The 23,823-nt window shown below is 29.2% G+C and overlaps 1 protein-coding gene across 3 annotated transcripts in view; it reads left to right on the forward strand.

The window, feature by feature from the left end:
* Positions 1 to 23,823, forward strand: part of Strump (WASH complex subunit strump) — a 72,059-nt gene that overhangs the window by 16,796 nt on the left and 31,440 nt on the right. For all 3 annotated transcript variants that reach the window (XM_075368202.1, XM_075368204.1, XM_075368203.1), the window contains exons 4-13: positions 6,456 to 6,647; positions 8,173 to 8,384; positions 9,494 to 9,719; positions 14,671 to 14,811; positions 15,752 to 15,902; positions 16,906 to 17,039; positions 17,171 to 17,288; positions 18,444 to 18,563; positions 20,429 to 20,664; positions 21,231 to 21,482. In XM_075368202.1, the coding sequence (XP_075224317.1) occupies positions 6,456 to 6,647; positions 8,173 to 8,384; positions 9,494 to 9,719; positions 14,671 to 14,811; positions 15,752 to 15,902; positions 16,906 to 17,039; positions 17,171 to 17,288; positions 18,444 to 18,563; positions 20,429 to 20,664; positions 21,231 to 21,482 (1,782 nt within the window). The remainder of the gene's footprint in view (positions 1 to 6,455; positions 6,648 to 8,172; positions 8,385 to 9,493; positions 9,720 to 14,670; positions 14,812 to 15,751; positions 15,903 to 16,905; positions 17,040 to 17,170; positions 17,289 to 18,443; positions 18,564 to 20,428; positions 20,665 to 21,230; positions 21,483 to 23,823) is intronic.

Consider the following 23,823-nt stretch of genomic DNA (forward strand, 5'->3'; position numbering starts at 1 on the left):
ACATCATTAATTTTATATGTATTATTATTTCAGACAACATAGCCTTCTACTTGGCTCTACGCTAACTGAACTGGATTAAGGTTACATTGATAAAGGGGAAGCCTTAACATCGCATGACCGTTCATTTCAGCCAAATCATCAATTAAAAATTTGTGACAATTGTGTTTTACATGTTCAAGGAGTTCTGCTTTTAAACTGTTCTCTCCAAAGTGGATATTTTTTGTTACAGCCATAAAGTAATTGCATGTTTCCTCAATATTGTTTGGAATATTTTCCAGTTTTACACTATAGTACAGAGCATTGTCCATTACAATAATAGTATTTTTGGGTAATAAAAGCAATACTTTTTCAAACCACTTCCTAAAAATATCTCCATTCATGTCATCGTGGTAGTCTACAGATTTTTTGGATTCAAAAACAAGTAATTCCCCTCTAAAAATCTATTTTCATTGCCAGTGTGTACCGCAATTAATCACTTTCCTTTTATTTTTTGGAGGTTGTAGGCCCCTGCTTAATCCTGACAGAAATGCTGTTTTTACCAGTGTATATGTCATATCACACCAATTCCTTGAAGTGGTGTGTGTGTGGCCTTCATTTATCCACATCTCATCCAATTAAAATATATTTCTATCCGTTTTTCTATAATTTGCCATGCTTTTTTAAATAATTACACTGCCAAATTATGATCTTTTCTTGATCAATAAGTACAATTTTTTTATTTCTTTAAATAAATTTGAAATCCATCGACAACAGTAATTTGTATAAACTAGTGCGTCCAATTTTTGGCAATCTCTTGTCACAGTTTATCACAGCCAGCAATTTTTTAAGGTTGATATTTAAGTTTGAAAAAAGAAATTATGTACAGTCAATCTTATTATATTTTGTCAAATTCATCCCATTTTCGTAGCACAGGTTTTCCACGTTTTCTACTTTTAACAGTTGGAAATATTTTTTCACGTTTCTACCTTTCCTTTCCTTTTTATTTCAGACCGTAATCCATTAATACAACTAACTGACCCATCAGTTAATTCAGAAGTAAGTTTCACTACTTCCTTTTTAACCAACATAGGATTTTTCCCCAGCAGTTGATTGAATACATTTAAAAGTATTTTTTTCTCACCACTTCACAAATGTTTGTCTTTTCTGTGCTTATTAAAAGATGTTCCTGAATTATCAGCCATATCAATAAAATATTTGAATACACACACATACAGGCTAATCACACTATCAAATCTCACAATAATTAGTAATAATCACACAGTAAATAAATCACAATAACCAAATATACACACACATTCATGCGTATCAAAAAAAATATTGACTACAATTAAAAAAAAATTAAAAATATCCATTATGGAGTAAGAGAATTTCTACTGTTATTTTGAAATCGGTGATAAAAAACAATGTTTTTGTTTATAAACATCCGGTAGTTACTACAGCTCGGCGCATACAATAGTAAATAATACACTACCACACCTGCAGTTTGTTTATTTCATATCTCCTTCTAAGAATGAAAAGGTATAATACATATTTGGCCATATTTGGCCTTCCAGTATCACCAGCACTTTCGTTGTGGAGCTGTATGCCATTAATAAGGTCTGACAGACGATTATGACACGTACTCCAGACACCCTGTTTTCTGTGAGATTCAGTTGTTATTTCTCAAATAAGTCACCATAATAGAACTGTGAGCTTCTGTTGTATCCCCAGCCATATTGCAATTTCAGGCAGTGAGTGCGTTGATGGTGCAGCAAAGGAGGTTTGCTTCCAGCCTTCTTTCACCAATTACATCGCTTTGAACGATCTTGTCTGTTTTTAAAAGAGGATGGTTCATGATGAGTTGCAAAGTGAATGGTACTAATATGATAATGATAATGGGACTAACGGGCTAATATTAACAATAAAATTTATCCAATTAAGAACACTGTATCATCGTGGAGCTCCTTATGCAGAAATAGCTGAGAGGAGGTTATTATTTGCTGTTTGTGAATTGAGCTCGCTCATGGATATCTGATGATGCAAACAGATGCACCTGTTTGTGCATGCTGCGACTGCCAACTAACAGTGGACCACATTCTTGTGGATTGTATCTGTTATTCTTAAATTCAAAATGTGAGTTATTATTACTTTCAATGAAACTTTTTTAAAAACTGAAATAAAGGCATCCAACACATTCTTTGCATTTGAAACTAAACTGATGTTCTACAATCCCTTACGCTTCTTTTATACTGCTAAGAGTACAACGTGTTCAAATGTATCAGATGCATGTTAGAGCATGATGTTCTCACAGCAAATATTATGCAAGCAGACCAGATTACAAGGAGCATGTACACATCAAGTTGGAACCTGTAAATTGCTCTTGTTTGTACACTTCATATATGCATGTTCATATCCGTTGCTATCAATGTAGCTAAATTGTTTAATTAGATTTCATTGGGTTTGGGTTGGAGGGGTCATGAATTATTCATTATATTTTTTTTTACTTTTTAGGGGTCGAGGAGCTAAAAGGATTGAGAAATACTGCCTAATTCAATAAGGTCCTGTTTTTTGGTGCTGGACATTTACTCTGTTACAAGAATAACTGTTTAATTATATTCTGCTGATTATCTAAACTAACTTATGTATTCCATTTTGTACTTGCTCATTCTCATATCTTTTTTCTTAAACACTTCCTGCAATCTACCAATAATTATTGTATTTCATTTCTCATGTCTGTACATGAGTTCATATTTTCATGCTTTTTACCTAATAGGCTCTGACAATATTTATTAATGTTTATAAAATACAGATTTACATACAGCTACAATTGCTGGATGAAATGTGGTGAATTTTTTAGCATGTGAAAAATTATCTGGGCTGGGATTTGAATCTAGTACTTCAGGATGAAAGGCAGTGATGGAAATTGGCAAAGTGGTAGATATATATATAGATTACAAATAATATAATAATAATTATAATACAAATCTATTTTCAAACAGTTATTTACATCTACAATATTACAAATCCATAAATATTGTTGCCAATTTTGGTTGTGTACCAGTTTTATAAACCCTACAAATACCCTACATTATTATAAACCTACATTATTAGAAATACAGAGTGTCCCATATAAAACGCAACCTAACCTTATATTGGTAGGTATTGAAATAATAAAAAGGCATGTGTAAATGTAAATGTAATTTTTTTTATTATTACCTTACATTTAGAGTAAATGTTGGAAGTGGCTGCCATCTTCTTGAATACAAGCTTCAATTCTTTTTACAGCGTTTCTTGCAACTTTTTTCAAAGTTTGTGGCTGGATATTTAATACAGCTTGTTCAATATTAACTTTCAATCGTTCAAGTGTTTGTGGTTTGTTGCTGTAGGCTTTTTCTTTGAGGTAACTCCCGTAGAAAAAAATCCGCCGCAGTCAAATCCGGAGATCTTGGCCGGGCTCAAGAAGTTGATGAACCGTTTGAATGCAATAAGGTCGTAATTGTAATTGTTTGGTCGCCCGATGAACGGTTGATTTAGACAAATTAATTTCAGCAGACAAACATCTGATCGATTTATTTGGCGAGGTGAGAAATCGGTCTTTGATTTCAGTGACTGTATCTTTATTCAACACTGACGCAGATCTTTTGTGTTGTTTGTTATTAACAGAACCGGTCTCTCTAAATTTTGCAACTAACCTTAATACTGATGTTTTGTTAGGAGCTGGTTTATCTGGGTACTTATGGCGAAACAAATCTTGTACTGCAACCACTGATTTCATACTGAAGTACGACTCAACAATGAAAACATGTTCATCTAGCGAAAACACCATCTTGTCTCTAGCAATACACTGAACGTTATGATTGCATTGTTATTACTATCGGTAGTGTTGTACTGCGTTGCCGCGATGTTCAGATGTTGTACGAGTCCATTTCAGTGACGAGTAGGCGAGTAAGCTTGACTTTTGAAATTTCATGGATGAGTGATTGATGGGTTGCGTTTTATATGGGATACCCTGTATAACTTAATTACTTGACTGAAAGTATTTTCTCACAGCTTGCCATCACGAGTAAACTATGTAAGATTTTCAAACAGTCTGGTTTGATCTCTGTTAATCTTTACTTACTGGGAAAATATGTTGTTCCTGCTCTGTGTGTAATGATGTTTTATAAACATGTAAAACTACCATGTATGTAAATAAAATATAAACCACCATAACACAGTAAATAGTTAATTTAAATTTACCATATTAATTCTGAGGATCAATTTTCACAGGAATGCATTTTCAGATTTTATCAAATTTTATAATTACATTAAAATATATTTACTTCAAATTTTTTTTAATTTGTCAAAATAATTTTCTTTTTTGAAAATTTTGAAATTTGTTATGGACGAATATGCAAATTCTGCTGTCCAATACTGGAAAACAATTTTGACAAATGAAAAAATTTTAAATAAATGTATTTTAACATAATTATAGAATTAAATAATAACTGAAAATATGAAATCCTGAAAAAAAATCAATTCTTGGAATTAATATGGTAAGTTTAACTTATCTGTTTACTGTGTTTTGGTGGTTTATATTTTACTTATATTAAAGATTGTATTAGCACGGTGGTCTATATGTTAATGAAATATATAAATTAAAAAAAAAATTTGTGTATATATATATATATATATATATATATACACACAAAACATTTGCCAATCATTGCAAATAAAATTTACCTTAAAATTTCATTCGAAAAGACAGAAATTATGCTCCAAAAACCAACACAATTAAAAGAAGTAAACATAAACTGTAATAAAATCAAAATGGTAACCCAGTTTAAATACCTCAGAGAAATAGTAAAAAATAACCTAAACGAAAAACCTCGATCCAAATGAGAAGAACAAACCAGCTAAAGCTCAAAGATTAAACTTGGTACACTTAACAATAAAAAATGCCTATCAATAAATGCAAAAATAAGACACTACAACACAGTTATAAAATCAGAAGCCACTTATGCAGCAGCAACACTCTTCCACCTGAATGAACAAACAAAGACAGACAGACTCCAGAAAATGGAAAGAAAAATCAGTAGAACCTGCGTCAGTAAAAAGTACCAGTAAGACAGGTAGTGGTGGATTGTGTACAACAAAGTCATGTACAAAGAGTCAGAACCCATTACTGATACCATACATAAGAGGAGACTATTCTTTGGAGATATCATGAAGATGCTAGATTCAAAACTTCTGAAACACCTAATACAGTACAGTCACGACTCAAAAAAAAACAGTAAGACACGATGCAGATGGATGAGGGAAATAAGAGAGGATATCAAGGAAATTGGCATTATCCCAGTTGACATGAAGATAAGATAAAATTAAACAAGAGAATCAAGAACAAAAACACTCACAAGAAAAAAACTAACATGAACATTTTCAACACTAGAACCCAAAGATCGAAACTTATGAAAAAGTACTGGGAGGACCGCAAGGCCCGAGCAGTCTCATCGAAGAGACTTGGATAATGGACTGACTAAAGTGATCCTATACCGTCATAAAAGATAATAATAAATTGGAATTAGATAGTTTGGAAACTTACTTTATTAACTGTGATTTGAAATTTCATTGTTGAATAATTATGGGTAACCAATATTTAATAACTTTTCAAGATTTTAATTTATTAAAGATCTGTTTGTGAAAATTTTCTGTAACCAGAGATTAAACTGTTATCCCCTACCTCAAATTTTGTTAGTGGGGGGGAATATATTTCTGTTCGGTTTATAGTTCAGCCTAACTTTAATTTTCTTGAGATAAATTTTATCTCATCCAATTCTGTTTAAGGAACATGCACTAAGTCATGTTGGGGAATCTGAGTTGTAGGTTTCAATTGTTTAGACTTTTTTAATATAACTTTATTCTTTAAAATTTGGGATTATAAAATATAATACTTTATTTTGTAGTCAGCAGTTATTTTTATTTTAAATAGTTTTTTATAATGCTTTATAAGAATTTTTAATTGAACAATTATTGTCTTATAACCATTGTTTGTTTATTATTATTTTTGTATAATATTAAATCCTCAGGATCTAATGGTGATGTTTGTTTAATAATCAAAATGTCATCTAGTTCTAGCCTTATGTAATTTATTATTTTTTTTAATTTGCTGTGAGTATTTCTTGTTTTCCATCATAATAATTAAAAATATTATTCTTGTACTTTTTCCTTTGTTGCATTTTCACAATTTATCCCTTCGAATTTTGTTGAATGCAATTTTTAATTTTTTTCCAATGAGAGCTACCTCCTCTCCTTCTCTGTGTCTTTGCAGCAGCTCTCATTAAATAATTGTTGAACATTGTTGGTGTCTTTGCCATTTTAAAACCTAAATTATTCTTTACTGATCTATATTTCTATCTTGTTGATTCTTTAAATTACTCTTTCTAGAATTTTCATTATTATTTAATTTTTATTGATGTTGTTTCATAATTTTTTTTCAGCAACTTCAGGATTTGGATGATGAGTTTAGAGAAAATCATATTGAAATCCTTACTCGGTTTTACAGTGCATTTGAGAATATTCAAAAATTTGCTGTTGACTTAAATAGCTTTATTGATGATTTAGAAGAAGGAGTATATATACAACAAACACTAGAAACTGTGTTCTTAAGTGAAGAGGGAAAGCAATTAGTTGTAAGTATATGTATACAAAGTTTTATATCAGTTCAATTTACATTTTATGTACTGAGAAAATTCAGCAAATATTTTTCACCTTTGTACATTTGTTATATTTTATTTTACTGAAATAAAAAAAAGATGCATCCTTAAAAGTTTTTTAGCCTTTATCCTCTCTTGTGTTGTAGTTGTCCTGGATGGAAATCTATGAAACAGAATCCTACTGGATGAAGTGGGATCTTGTTTAATGTATTTTCTTAAATATTTTGATTGCAGTTAACTGGGAATGCTTCCTTAACTTGAATTATGATTTTGTTTATGTAATAAAGATAGAATACCCATCTTTAATTGTTATCTCTCTGAAAAAATCATGTTAATTAAAATAAAGAGTATATTGTTGTGGGAGGAATACTGATATGTATTTCTTTTCATCTGTAAGTCTGTGAGAGATCACCAGCTGTACTCTTTTTGATGATACCCTGTAAGAAAAATAATAGATTATAAAATTATAATTTCACAGTCTTACATTTTCAGGCTTAAACATTTTGAGATAAAATCCAGTTAGAGTTAACTATTTCTTTAAATCCTGCACTATTTCAAAACAGTTGTCAGGATGTTGGTTAGATATTCATTGGAAGTATTTTATGTTTCTCTTTGATAGCTTCAACTGGGAAGGAGATTGAAAAGAAAATTACACAGAATGTAGTAATCCTGTTAAATGATATTTGAATTTAGTTATTCAGTGTTATTTATAATTATTGATCAATAAAAAAAAATGGTAATTAAATGTTCTTTGACCATTTTACTGTTCACATGTTTTTATTTTCAAGATGTTACTACATTCGACCTGTTACAGAACTTTCACATTGTAAGAGATGCAATTTACCATGTGGTGACAAGATAATATTCTATTAAGTACATGTTTTAGGCTATATGAAGTAAAAAAAATCTTGCGCAAGAAGCCAATTTAGTTATTTTAATTTGGTTTTAATAATTTAATTTTTTTTTTTAATTCGGCTTAATATTGCTAACAATAAATACCACAAATAAAGAAACATCAACATTCCAACTTGCATCATTACAATGAACCGTGCTTCTAACTTGCCCTGCTCACATTTTTCGACCTTAAATTGAGCATAACTCAAGAACTACTCAACCAGTCTTCATAAAATTTTCTCATACATAACTTCAGTTATATTACTACAGAATATCTAGATTTTAATGAAATTGATATAGTAGTTTTGTAGATTTACGAGCCACAAAATTTTATACATTGGCCTATATATATATTTTCCTTATTTTAATATATATATCTTTTTTTAAATAAATAAGGAAACCCTAATTTAAGTTAATGGAATTTTTGTACTACTTGTACCTCAGAATTTAAAGAAAATTCCTTTTCACCCCCTACTCCCACCATACAACTGAAGTAATACCATGCTTTTTTTTAAAAAATGGTAAAAACCCAGTGTTTTGTATTGTACGTATAAAAAAATTAATTTTTTTGTACTTTTTCAATGATTCAGTACTTTTATGTTTACAGTGTGAATCAGTGTTTCTGTATGGTGTTATGTTAATCGTTGTTGATCTCCATATAAGTGGTGACATCCGAGAACGCATATTAGTATCATATTATAGGTATACAGCTGAACGTTCTACTAGTGGTAGTAATATTGATGATGTTTGTAAACTTCTTCGATCAACTGGATTTTCACCTGGTAAAAGACCTCCTAATTATCCAGAAGATTATTTCAGGTTTGTTGCTTTTTATTCATCTAAACATTTAACTGGTAGTTGGTTTAATAATTATTATTAATTAAGTCATTTATAGTTATTCTATTCTGTTGTTCTGTTTTGCTGTACAATGCCATAAGTGAATGAAAATCTTAAAACTTTCAGGCATCTTTCTTCAATTGTTAGCAGATGAGAAAAACAGTTTTCCGTTTTCTTAACCTTGCAGTTTAATGTGTGTAACATTTATATAAGTATGTAGAATTCCATATCTTTTGATGTTTTGAATTCATATCCATGTTAATGGATACAAATGCACAAATATTTACTGTAATTTTATCATATGAATTGTAATGATTATTTTTGTTGTGCCAAATGACATAAAATTTGAAATTAATTTGATGAAAGATTTATAATAATTAATTTATAATGTTCATTGCTCAATGTAATATTTGTAGTATTGTTCAAATCTTTTTTTAGGATAACAAAAGAACTCATTAGGCTGTCTGGTATAGAAAAATTCTTGTCACTTTTCAAATAATTATCTGTATATATTACTTCGCCTAGATAGCACAATAGAACAGAAGATGTGTGGATGTGTGTGGGACCTACTTTGCCCACACAGCTTATGTGTCATCCTAATGTAAATTCTTTATTAAATTACATAATAATTCGTTATTAATAAATAAAATAATTCAAGTATTTAAAATAATTAAAATAAAATAATTCAAAGTATTTAATATAGCTCTCTATGTTTGCAATATAGGTAGGTTAAATGTGTATTAAAATCTTTTGTCTGGAATGCTGTTTCTCCAGAATAATTTTAATATTGTTGTATAAATTGTATAGCGTTTAATTAATTGGCTCCTATAGATCAGTTATTGCAAGTCATTTTTGGGTATTATATCTTTTTGATAATTAATTAGATGCTCTTAAAATGTAAAATAGTAATACAATAATACAAAAGGATAGACTACTTTGTAGTATATGTATTAACTACTAGTGTCTGTGTAAATCTAAATCTATACGTTACAGTTTTACTAATCATTTTAGTCAATAGATATGTGAGTCTTACTGGTCAATAAATGAATCGGTTATATTATATTTTAATGAGTATAATTTATTAATTGTAGGAGAACACCTTTAAAAGAGCCATTAGTGAGTTTGGTTATCGGAAGATTGAGGTCAGATGATGTTTATAATCAGATATCAGCATATCCATATACTGAACATCGTAGCACTGCACTGGCTAATCAGGCAGCAATGTTATATGTTTGCCTATATTTTCAACCAAATATTCTACATAATCAGACTGCTCGAATGAGAGAGACTGTTGATAAATATTTTCCTGACAATTGGGTAAGCCATGTTATTAGTATATCAATTTTTTTTTATTTTATTTTTTATTTTTTTTTTTATTGTGTTGGAGTGTTGCATTTGTGTTGCACTTGCCTTTCAATGCAGATAATAATAGGTGGTCAAGGCTAGATTGGACCTGTTATATTTTAATGCTAATGTCTCCTTTGATACTCTCTCTCGCCCTACATTCTGTAGAGTTTCAGCTAACAACTGGAATCTTGGAATCCAGAGTCGAAATGAATTATGGATCCTACTTGTACACGAATAAGGATTGTCGTTGACTACAGGCCACAATCAATAAAGCTGTACAAATCTGAAGACATTTGGCATATTTGATTTTCTTTTAAAAAAATTGTTTTTTATTCAGTTTTATGAATATGATATACTGCTTTGATTTCTGTTATTGAACTTTTTATGTTAACAGTTTGTATTGATAAATTAAAACACAATTTATGCTATTTATTTTACAATACATCTAGTTTTTTTCTACTGACAACAAGCAGTTTGTAAATGAAAAATCTTATCATGTGAAACTGTTTTTGAATGTACAGATTAATTTAAAATTAATGTTTTTATAAATAGTTACTAATTTAAAAATAATTAGGTAATAATTCATATACCATTTTTAGTTTTGAAAATACTGCTTTTGTTGCTAATAGTTACTTTATAAATTATTCTGTTATGAAATTTAATTATAAAGCCTAATTATGTATGCAGAGTTGATAGTTGACATCGTGCTTTCTAGACATTTTAATTTAAGTATTATTGTGTGGGTTTATCACAGCATAACCATTTTACCCGTAATTGACTTTGTATACACAAAGTCTTCTGTTTAAATCAATTTTAACTTTCATTTGTTTGAGTTAAAATGGCACGCATAAAAAAGATAATGTATATGACAGAATAACTTGCTAAATAATGAGGCTTATTATGATTTTTTTTTTGATGTAATGTAGAAAATGGTTGCTCTACAGTATAATGTTTTACAACTAACAGATTCTTTTTGATTCCAACAGAAAATTAATTGTACTTCTAAAACTTCTTAATGAACAGTGTTTTAAAATGATCTTGAAAAAATATTGAACCCTCAACACTGTAGACTGGTGTATTAAAAACTGGCCCAAGATATATTCTGTACTTGGTTTGTCAGTTTAATTTAGCATATCGTATTTAGACTATTAAAGTTTTCATTTAAACATTTTTCATCGATTAAAGTTAATAAATGGAATTATTTTATTTATCTTATTTTGCAAATTAAAATGTCAACGGAATATTTACTAGACCTTTGTTTTTAACATTTATTAATACAGAATAAAAATATAAAACATATTTATTGTTTTTTTTTACATAGTCTCCCTGAAGTTCTACATATTTCTCCCGATGTGCAAAAGCTAGTGGATCCTTTCTTTATAAAGAGTTTGAGATTGAGAACGTGTCATGAGCCAATTGCACATGAACTCCTCTACTTCATTGTTAATTTGAAATTAATGTTCCTTTCAATGGCCCAAACAAAAAGAAATTGCAGTGGGAATAAATCTGGAGTGTACAAGAATTTTTTTAATTTTCCTAGTAAATTTTGTCTAGTTTATCCCAAGTGCTAAAGTCTGTGTGAAGTCCGGCATTTGCATTGAAGAAGAATCGCATCTGATTTTGATCGGTTACATATGTTAAATTAAATAGCCACTAAACTAACTCTGTGTCAGGCTGGTTTTATTATTCCATTCTCTAGTTAGGATACAGTCTGTAATAAGTAGTATATTATTAAAATTAATTAATTTTTTATAAATGTAAAATTATATACTTTCTTCAATTGGCAATGAACATAAATTTATCATTTAGTACAGATTTGGTATTGATGGTTAGAGTAGCAAGCAGAGACCAACAAATTTATGAAGATCATTATTGATAACACTGGTCAACATAAAATTTGGAACTGAAAAGGGAATAGGTGTTCTATATAGTATTTTATATACTAAATCTGAATATTTATTCCGAAACAACCCATCACTTAAATCTCTTAAGTTACAACCCCTTAATTTATTTGTTCCATTATTCATGGAACAAACAATATAAATAAGTTAGTATGTATGTACGTTTGCTTAATCACATCTGATTTATATTGTGATGTGTGCTGTAGACCTACTTTGATACAGTTCCAGCATTCAAGTCCTACTAAAATCATTATTTTTACACGGATTTGAATACTAGCTCGTGTATACCGGTGTTCTTTGGTGGTTGGGTTTTAATTAACCACACATCTCAGGAATGGTTGAACTGAGACTGTGCAAGACTACACTTCATTTACACTCATACATATCATACTAATTCATCTCAATGATGTCATTTTATGTCAAGCCAAGATACGTATAGACATGTCAATGAGTCAAGTAATGAGTAATTAAACGTGATGAAATTTTCTTCGGTATGAGTTCAGCTCTTGGTATTATTTGCTGTGTTCTTTAGTTGTGATATTGATTTTATCATAAACATATTATAAAGATTGTTCCATAACTGATGTCATTTTTATGGTAGAACAGCTTTTGGTATTATTTTATTGAACATCAAGATTGTTAAGGTGTGTGTGTGTGTGTGTGTGTGTGTGTGTGTGTGTGTGTGTGTGTGTGTTTCATGCTGTGTTTTACTGCATTCCATGGTGAAACAATTTTTTGAACTATTTTAAGTATTTATAAATTAAAATTTAAGTAATTCTGTTATATTTCAGTTTACTTTCATTCATTAAAATATTTTGAATTTTACAAAGAATAAAAATCAGGCTTGTAAAACTTCTCCAAATATTTTTTGTTATGGTTGCGGAGAATTTACCACGAAAAGTCAATGAAAATCAGTATAGAATGAAATGAAAACTGCTTTAAAACATTATTTTGACTGTCCCTTGGGAGACCAAGGTAAATCCTGGGCTGGACATGTAGTATGCATGAAATGCTACGATAATATAACCCAGTGGTTGAAAGGAAAAAAGAATATTTGCCTTTGGCATTCCTATGATTTGGCGTACCCATGACTGCTATTTTTGCTTAACGAATGTTGCTGGTTTCAATTCTTTTGGAATAAAAGCAGTATTACATACCCAAATATTCGTTCATCTATGAGACCAGTACTTCACGGTACTAGACTCATCAAAAAGAAGGTTAAAGGCAGTGTTGTTGCATAACTTGAATAAGTTTTCTTCTATACAAGTAGCACGTGCTGTTGGAATGAAAGAAACATATGAAATATATGAAAAATTTTAAAAGTAATAAGTATGAAAACTCATGGCAGTTCATCGCTAACCTGAAACTGATATGGCTTCTCGGTCCACAGACTTTAGAAAATATATATGTTTCTTGCATTTGCGGGATAGTCGGGCTACAAATAAATACTACGCAGTTAAAGACTGACAAAAAAAAAATCAGTTTACCCCAGGAAAGGAAAATGCCATTATTCCTCTTGTCGAAGCAGATCATATTATTTTACCATTTCCACACCTAAAACTAAGCCTGATAAAGAATTTTGTAAAAGCATTAGATAAAGATAGAGATGGCTTTAAATATTTTGCTGAGGTTTTTTCACAATTACGTGAAGCCCAATTATAAGGGAATATTCATCGAGTCACAAATAAGAAAATTAATTTGTTAAAATATATTTGACAACAAATTGATTCCTAAAGAACTAGCAGCATGGAAGGCATTCAAAGATGTCGTTACTGATTTTCTTGGAAACAAAAAAGTTGAAAATCACATTAGCTTATAAATGAACTCTTAGTGAACTACAGAACTTTAGGCTACAGAATGTCATATTCTCATTTGGACTTCTTCCCTTTTAAACTCGGGTGACATCAGCGACGTTCACGGAGAAAGTTTCTACCAAGACATATTGCAGATGGAACAACTTTGTCAAGGCAGATAACGTAGGGTGAATCTGATGAGTGACTACTGTGCTGGAAGATAAAAAAATAATACTTCACCGAACACAAAAGGAAAATAAGAAAAAAGAAATTAAAATAAACTTAAATGTCTGCAAAAGGTAGGAATTTTAATTGTAATTATTATTATTATTTTTGTATTTGTTTTATTATTTAAGAAGTTTCTCAGTATTTTAAAGGGTCATAACTAAAAATGTGAAGGTAATGAAGAAAACTGATTTCATTTTAAGATTCAGCATAAAATATACATTCTATTCTAATTCACCTATTACAGTACAAATTATTTTTTTTTTTTGTTGACTTTTGTAATTAATTATAAAATAATGTTTCACATCTCCATTAATTTACTGACATCCTAGAACTTCTTATAATGACCTCATAAAAAGATTAGTCAGATTAGCTTTTTTTTTTTTTTTTAAGAAAAAGTTTTTTTTATTTTACTTTTATTTGTGACAATAATCAATTTCATAACACTTGATTTGGAACTGTATTTAAATTTTTAAAACCTACTTGCCAGTTAAATTTCCTGCTAAACCATTAAATTAAAAATAGATCCAAAAAAAAAGATTGTGATTAGGAAATAGTTAGCGCCATTGATTTTGTTTGATGGGTAAATTGTGTGTGCGTGTGTGTGTATGTTAGATATGATACTGGGTTATGATGATTTTAGATCTTTGCTTATTTTACTCTCCTCCCCACTAATTGCTTTTTATGTTTATTTTTCATGATGTACTAAAACAACCATTGTACAATTTTATTAAAAAATGTATGTAGAAATATTAATTTTAAAGTACAGAGTAAAAAGAAAAACAAGATTCCGTGGAAATTTGTGAGCATTAAAAATTTCTCATGTCCTTTTGTACTTTTGTAACAATAGTAGGCATCTATAATCACTTCTCTTGATTGATGCTATAGAAATTTTGTCATTCATAAACAATTACTTTTGCTTATGAGTAAACTACTTTCAGTTATAAACTTTTTTGTTTGTTAAGCGTAATTTTATAATGAATTATATTTGTTATTTAACAGGTAATAAGTGTTTATATGGGATTAACTGTGAATCTTGTTGATGCATGGGAACCGTATAAAGCAGCACGTATGGCTCTTGCTAATACTTTACATACATCAAATGTTTTGGAACAGGCAAATATTCATAGTAAAAGATTTGAGGTAACCATCTTAGTTTTGATATTTTTAAACTAACCATAAATGTAAATATTTATAGACACTGTAGTATTTATTGGCTGCTTGGTTGATAAAACTCTGAAAGACAAGTTGGGCTTATGAAGGCATGTTATGAACTCTAAACAAAATATTTATGTAGGAATCTTCCATAAAATAATTAGTGAAATCGTTTAACATTTAATTGAAAGACAACTAAGGTTAATCAAGTCAGATAAAAGGTTAAATGATCTTAAACAGAGATTTAATTCATGTCCTTAATTTATTTCTACCCTCATTGTTAAAGTTAGCATTATAAATTCTTCAAATAAGAGATTTTATCCATTTTTATTAGTTATATTAATTTTATCATCTTAATTATTTTGACCAGCTAATCTATACCTAAAATGTTTTGCTAATACTGACTGATTTATCTAATGTGGTAGAAATTATCCTGCAATTGGCATCTTGCTGGATGGTTTATTTATGACAGACTTATAGGCCGTATACTAAGGCATCCTGGAATTGTCGCTTTAATATTGGAAGGACAGGTAGAAGGAAAAAATTGTGTAGGCAGTTCACGTTTGGAATATGTAAAACAAATTGTTAGGGATGTAGGATGTAGGGGGTATACTGAAATGAAACGACTAGCACTAGATAGGGAATCTTGGAGAGCTGCATCAAACCAGTCAAATGACTGAAGACAAAAAAAAAATATCAGATAAGATGAAATATATCTGAAACCCTCAGTTATTCGAAGAAACATTGGTAAACATTTGGTTGCGATTGATAAAGTAATTTTTTTATTTATCCTGAACAAACAAAAACACAAAAATTCTCTTCTTCTTTGTATATTAGTATAGATTTAGTTGTTATTTTTCTGTTTTATTTTACATCATGAATTTATGGTTTTAAATGATGTTATATTTTAGTTTTATTTCAATTTCAGCAATGTATCAAGATAACACAGCAGAAACTAAAAGCTGGAGGTCTCACAAAATCAAGTGTATTAGAACATGTTGATAGAATCATTAATGTTATTCGTAACTGTAATGTCACATTACGTTGGTTGATGCTTCATACTGCTAGTTCATATTGTGGTTAGTTGTTGTAAAGCAAAAATTTGTTTTTATTGTATACATTGCTTAATATTTTTTCTGTAGATAATTATTAATATCCATTTCAGTGAACAGTTATGAATATTACCTGTGCTAATTTTCCAGTTTTATTATGCAAGTCATTAGCTTTTACGTGCATTGTAATTTTGAATGGATTGTATTCACTTTTGGTCCCTGCCATTGTTCTACTTGTGGATAAACTAGAACATTACGGTAGGTATAATCCTTGTGATCTTATACAACCGTAAAAAAATCATCAACAATATTCCTTCTTCTATTGAATTTTCCATAGCCTGCAACATCTTTGTCAATGAATGATTCATGGCCATCCACTTTGTAGATAAGCTTTGAGAAATTGATGAAAGGAAGTGATACATACATGTAGTAGACAAGAATTTTGTTCCATGATTCTACCGTTCCCTGTTCTATAATCCTAGTAACTAGTAAGAGTACATCATAAAAATCTAAAAAAGTAGCAGTTTGTTTATTCAGTTTTTCAGAGATTTAAGATTCATTTATTTTTTGTATACCTTAAGAAAAAATTATGATAGTCACTTAGATTATTCAATTAGATGTTTTTAAGGTGAATTTGGAAATGTAGAAGTCATGTGGTTAACTGTACCAATTCTGCATTTAACTTAAAAGTTTTTTCTTAGAGGGAATTATTCCTTTAAATTATATTAGTTTTTATGTAAAAGTTTAGCAATTTTTTTTGTTTTAAAATAAGATCCTTCAACTCTTATACATAATTACTACTTATCATTAATTATTGATTTGTTGCTGCATGCAATAAATAAGAGTGCGCATTAAGCATATATGTAGGATTGTAATATTTGTCATTATAACATTATATTATTATATTTCTCAGAAAATATTTGTCATTATAACATTGTATAGAATGAAAGATAAGGTATATATATATATATATATTGTTATATTCTAGTTTTTATTTTTCAGTTTCTTTTTAGTTATATATTTGTTACAGTTTCAGAACCGACAAAGAAGAGCAAACAGATCAGAGATATTATAATAGATATGTTACCAAATCAAACAATGGTATTTCAGCTTTTGCTTGATACATCAGAATTTGAATTACGCATAAAAGAACTTTTCAAAATGGTCAGTTTTCACTATATTTTTGTTAGTTATCCTTTATAAACTAAAATTTAGTTACTCAAATTATTTTTATATTTTAATTGTATTTACATATATCTGTTCTAATTTTGGCTGATTTTAATTTTTATTTCTAGTTACTTCAAGAAAGAGAAAGTGAATGGGAAAAATGCAAAAAAGAAGCAAATGAAAGAATGTCCGAACTCTCTGGTGTGTTTTCTGGTTCAAATCCTCTTGTGAGAGTAGAGAAAAATGGTAATTTATTTTATTTTATTTTTTTTATATGAGGTTTTCATTTAGATTCTGCTTGAGTGTGTTTTATACGTCTTCAATTTGTTCACTGTAGTTTTATATATCATTTTCTTATTCTGTTTACAGAGTAGATATTTTACCATGTTTGAAAGAACTTTAAAGATGTGTTAAATACTGTGTTCTTTCATTATTTTTATAGACTTCTGTTTTTATATTTTGTCTCTTTTTAATAATTATAGTATTTTACGTATAGGTAGTAATCATTTTGGTTACCATGTACATGAAACAGATGGGGAACTGTAAACAATGGTAAAAGGAATTATATCACTTGGAAGGGAATTTGGCATAAGGTTTATACAGGTACATAACATTTATGTAAAGAGGTTAAATAATGCAAATAAAAATACGTGGGTTTGGGTTGAAAGGAAAGGAGTTGGAACTGGTTAGAACATTTAATTATCAAGGCAGTATAATCATTCAGAATGAAAGTTTCACAGAAGAAATAAAAACTAGGATTTATTATAAAAAAAATAACTTTTGGAAAGATTAAGAAAATGTTAATGGCAAGAAAAATCCTATGGACTTGAGAGAAAGAATCACAAAACTTTTTTAATTAAAATGTTATGTTGTATGGAGGAATGACACAAAACATTAAAAAAGAAGTTAGGGAAATATTTCAAAGACTTGAAATATAGCTATGAAGAAAATAAAGTAAAGAATAGGAGAAGGATAATAGATAAGAAAAAAATGTCCGATAAATATTTTAAGAAAAAAGGAATTGACTTGGGTCAGGATATGTTGAGGGGGAACAAGCCAGGAAGATTAATGAAGACGTAGAATGAAAAAATTGAAGAGAATAATCAGCATAAAAAACATATTTAATATGTATTGAGTTACATACATGACACAGGTACTTTTAAAATCTGTTGTAACTTGCAACATTTCCAAAATTTATTTTTAAAAGATATAAAATATTCATTTGTTAAATTATAGGTTACTTAAAAACTTAGTTTCTTGATTAATATTACTCTCAATTGCATGAAATTCTTATTATGAATAAAATAAATTATTTATATCTTTGTCCTTCAGTTTTTTTATTTATTTTTTTCAAGAACTTAAAATTATCTTGATTATTTTTGTTTTTGTTAATGTTTATAGAAAATCTTCGGAAATGGTTTATGGACATCGCAAATCAGATAAATTCATTGAAAATAAATGAACCTGCTGTGGCTGGTCGTAAAATTGTTCAGCTAATTCAAGCTCTTGAAGAAGTTCAGGGTGAGAAACATCTAAAAGAATTATATTAAAATAAGTTACTATTAATTTATATTTCTTTTTCATGATATCCTTACTGTGATCATTAGCCACTAATTTCAGTAGCGAGCAGCAGTCCATACTGAAATTAAAATAATTTTTTTTTAAATGTAAGTGGCAATAGTAAAATCTTGTATCGACAAGGCTTTATGTTAAATTTTGTTAAGTCAGCATCATTAAATGGTGTATCCCTAAAAGAATCATCCAGTTTTAAAATTTCATAAATGTTAAGCTTTTAACCTATTTTGATCGAACAAAATACTGTTAAAAAGAAAAAATTCTCGAGTTTTATTTTCCAGTAGGACAGAGAACCACCCCACTGGAGTCTGTACATTTAAGAATTTTTGAACGGTAGGATTCCTCAACGATGGATTGGCCATATGGGACGTAATGATTCAGCTTTACATCACTGGCCTGTGAGATCACTAAACCTCACTGTGTCCAATTTTTATTTGTGGATTTTGTAAAAGATTCTGTCCATGCACCTTTCCTTCCAGCTACAGCATCAACAGCAGCTGTGGCAGCAGTGAAAAGAGAACGCTTGCTAAGGTGTGGGATGAATTCGAGCACCGCATGGACATATGCCATGCATCCCAACGGGGGCATATCGAGCACCTATGACTTTATATGTAAAACAACTTCATAAATAAACCTTTAACAAGAAATTGATGTTATATTCAATATTTTTAAAAATATACACAATTCAAATTGGATGATTCTTTTTGGGACACAGGGATATTATTTAAAATTATTATTTTTTAATTATATTTATTAAAATTAGGAGTCAATGAATAAAATTTTATGGAAACAAATCAGGTTAAGATCATTTTTTAATGGTTACTTACCTACAGTTTCAGAATCTCTCTTAGTTAGTGAAAATTAAATTATAAGAGAGAATTTCATAGTGATAGTTGATAGGACCAGTATCATTTTGCTAAAATCTAGGTTTTTTCATCTTATGGTAAGATTGCTTTGTTTAAAATTTAAATTTCTACCGCACACTTGCTATTATTATCATTGCATACATTTTTTGTCACCTAAATACATTCAAAAATAAAATTATATTTTTTATTTGGGTCATTATTTTTTTAATATCTGGAAAATTTGAATTATTTTCACTATCACTAAATTTAAGCTATGAAAATGAGGATAATTTTTTTTTGAAGATTCATTAAACATATTTTAAAAAGGTTTGTAAAACTTACAAAAACACAATGAAATCAATTTTATACAAATATAAAGGCAACAATATGTAAACTTGATGTTTGTACCATATTGTAGCAGTATTATTTTCAAAATATCAGTGTGTGCAAAAAATCCAAATGTTAATCAAATGTGTTCAATCAGAATTAAAAATAATACAGTATGTTATGATATCTAATGGTATTCTTGAGTACTTTAGAAATTGAAATATTACAAACAGAAATGTGCTTCTTTTTTAACAGTTGCGCTGTGAACTCTACACATCTACAGAAAAATCAACAACTGCCCGCGTATAATTTAGTATTGATAATTTCATGTAAGATCATGTAATTTAAGTTTGGCATTTTATTTTTAAGTAGCATATATATATAGTTTTTTACATTGGAATATTTATTTATAAGATAGTCTGATAGAGTTGTGAAATCTTTTGATTTTGAGAAATAAGGTTACCAACTTGCCTAGGAACTATTTTGTTTTATTGTTTAATTATGGTATTTTTTAAATCAAAATGAAGTTTTGTTTTTGTTGGTGTTTGATTGATAGATTTTTATTTAGGAACTATTATTATTAACGTAACGAAATAATTTATATGCCTGTTTATTTTTAATGTTAAATATTTCTTTCAGGATTTCCTCAGTTATTCAGTAATCATCTTGTTACCCAATTTATATCAGAAACTAAACAATTTCTTCATCAGATGGTACAGGGCAATAACATAAAAGAATCTGTTCTTATAAATCTACAAATAATTGGTGATCTTAGTTATGCTTGGAAAATTATTGATAATTACACAAATCTTATGCAGAAAAGTATTAAGAATGAACCATCTCTTGTTTCAAAACTTCGAGCAACATTTCTTAAGGTACATATTTTTTATTTATTTGTTTGTAATTATTTTTAATCATAATTATTTAATAAACTCTTTTATATTAAAAATATATATTTTATAAAGCTTTTAAATACTTAAATGACTGAAGTTATTTTAATATTTTATTATTAATTTGTTGGTTTATTAACTTTTTAATAAACAATATTTTAATCCCAATAATCAGTCATTTAACATAACACTTACTTTATTTGTCTTAGTTATGGTAGGTAGTTGTGGTTGGAAGAGGCTATATGAAGGTGACAGTAAGTTGTATATAAATACACTGATGGAAATGTCTGCCTAGCATTTGCATCAGTGGCATCCTGGCAGACGCCAGACTGATGACTGTGATGTGTTATTGGAATTAGAATGTCTAAAAGATGACCCCCAGTAAAGCCCATCAGGATTAGGAATGAGCAAGAGTGTGGTGACCAGGATCGTCTTCCTCTACTGAGGTCGGGATATCTTTGTTCTAATATATTTATTATTGGAAGCTATTGTTATATTTTCTGTTTTTAAAATTTGCATTTAAATGATTATTGTTTCTTTTATTTTTATAGCTGTCTTCTGCTATGGAAATTCCACTTCTCAGAATCAATCAAGCCCAGAGTCCTGATTTGGTTTCAGTTAGTCAGTATTATAGCCATGAATTGGTCAGTTATATTCGTAGTGTTGTTCAAATTATACCAGAAACAATGTTTAAGCTGATGGCTAAAATTGTTTATCTTCAAACTCATGTAATTCATGAACTTCCAACTCGGTTAGATAAAGATAAACTAAAAGAATATGCTCAACTTAACAATCGTTTAAAGGTTTGTACCTATTTATCAAAAAATAGCTTTGTATAGCTTGTCCAAGCCGAATTGGCAGAGATATGATGAACAGCATCTGTTAAGCATCTTGCTGCCTAACGCGCACAGGTTTATAATACTACTTGATTAAAGACAGTATGTATACAGTACAAGTACTGTTTATTTCAATCAATGAACAAATTCACGTCTTATATTTATTAGTTACTTATTTAATCCTGAGTTTACATGTTATTGAATTATAATTTCTTTCTTTATTAGATACTGAAATAGAAATGTTATATATAACATTTCTATTTCAGTATTATATAATACTGAAATATATAATATATATATTATATATAATACTACATATATAATATCATTTCTACATAATATTATATATGTAGACTAATCGACTGTTACTGGTTATTGTTTAGGCCTAAATGTATTTATTTATAGTTTTATAACTGTATAAAATATCCAAGCCAAACACGCAAAAGATTGATGTCTACTGGTTTTTTTATGATCTTCACCTTGTTCTGGGAGTGGCAAACAACCGTACACTACTCTAAACTATGAATCATACGTAAGAAAGATTTCTTTATTCAGGTTTGTGTAAGTAATAACCGAATGATGTGTCATTCTAAACATTCAAGTGAAACAGTAAATCTCTATTTTTACAAACCATTAACGATTCATTCAGAGACTAACTTGTCTAGTTAATTATGTGTATCCAAAGAGTAAAAGGTTTTCATTCAATTATAGCGTTTTTTGAGTTTTGAAAGTAGTTGAAGTTTTAAGTGAAATTTTAAAAGTAATTTTATCGCATTAAATTACTAAATTTTTGTCAGCTCTATTCTTACGGTAGTGAATTGATTTTATTATTTCGCATATTATGTCTAATTAATGTGGAAAAGAGATTCACCGCCAAGGGAAAGAAATTATACACAATGTTTTTAATTACATGGCAGGAGAAGGTGTAATTGGAATGTTTGCTAGTGACCAAAAAAAGTTGTAGATCATGTTGCGTCTGCTGCAGGAGTTTCAAAAACAGTTTAATGAATTATTTTGGAAATCGCTTTGGGAAAAAATTCATTTCTCCTCACAAAGATATAAAATGGAAAAAGGGAGTGACAAACCTGGACAGTTTTAATTGGAGTACCATACAACGTAAAGTGTTAAAGTTTTACTTAAATGAGAGTTGTTTGCCTTCTCTAAGAAAACCTACCATAAAACTAAAAAGTAATGGTGTATTTAATAGGCAAAAGTAGCTTGTGGACATTTTTGTTAAGCATGGATTTCAATCTGAATAGAATCAGAAATAACAGGACAGATCTTATTGAAAAACATGATATTCAGTACAAACGGTTTGTACTGAATTAAGTTGAAGAAGATGTAGATCAAGTTGGAGGAAGACCTCGTCTACGTCAATGGGACTTATATTTTAAGTTCTCATTGCCAACAGAAATGTTGGCAACCTTCAAATGTACCTGAATGTTTGGTGGTGCCAATTTCAACAGGAGAATAGGTAATAATTATCCACGCTGGTAATGAAATTGAATTTGTTTCTAACTGCTTGACAGTATTTCAACAGCGATAAAAAAATATCTGTTAATAAAACATAAAAATAATTAGAAAATAATTCTTCAAATGATAATATTAAACCAAGGAATCAGGTGCAACAATAATTGAAAATAAAAAAACAAAATGACATCAGTAAAAAAGATACAAACACCAGTAGTAATAAAACTAATGTTATCAAACAAAATTCAACATCTGCTGACTAGCAATTTAAAAGTTAAATAAATCACTGTTGGTGTAGTACAGAAAATTTTAATTGATAATAATAAACTTGATAAATCCTCAACAATTTATGATAGTATTGAAACAATTGATGAAAATGTTGATAGTTTTGGTATTTTTTGATACTTTTTAATCGTATTAGAATTTTCATAAAAAAATCACAAAAATCTTGAAAATGGTCGGTCCTAGCACTCTGAAAAATTTTTTCTGCCTCCCTGTACAATACACTCCCAGTGGTACCTGTCAGATGATAATATTTTCAAGTGCCCCGGGGCACTGTTTGAAAATTGGAGAGGGGGTGCCACAGCAATATCTTGGCAACCGTTCGTCCGATTTTCATGATTTAAACTGCGTATCTATCATCAGGTTGAGTGCTAATTTCTTAATTCATCGGGTACACTCTTGATGAACCGGATCTTGCTTATCTGGAAATTAAATTGTTTAGCCCTATGTTACGATTGCATTCATGCACTGTAAAACGTACCAACCCGATCTTTCACTAAATCCGCTCAAACCTGTGCACTAGTGCAGTTGTAAAGTATAAACTTATGAAGACTAA

Source organism: Lycorma delicatula, chromosome 6, assembly GCF_047948215.1.
Source record: "Lycorma delicatula isolate Av1 chromosome 6, ASM4794821v1, whole genome shotgun sequence".
NCBI lineage: Eukaryota > Metazoa > Arthropoda > Insecta > Hemiptera > Fulgoridae > Lycorma > Lycorma delicatula.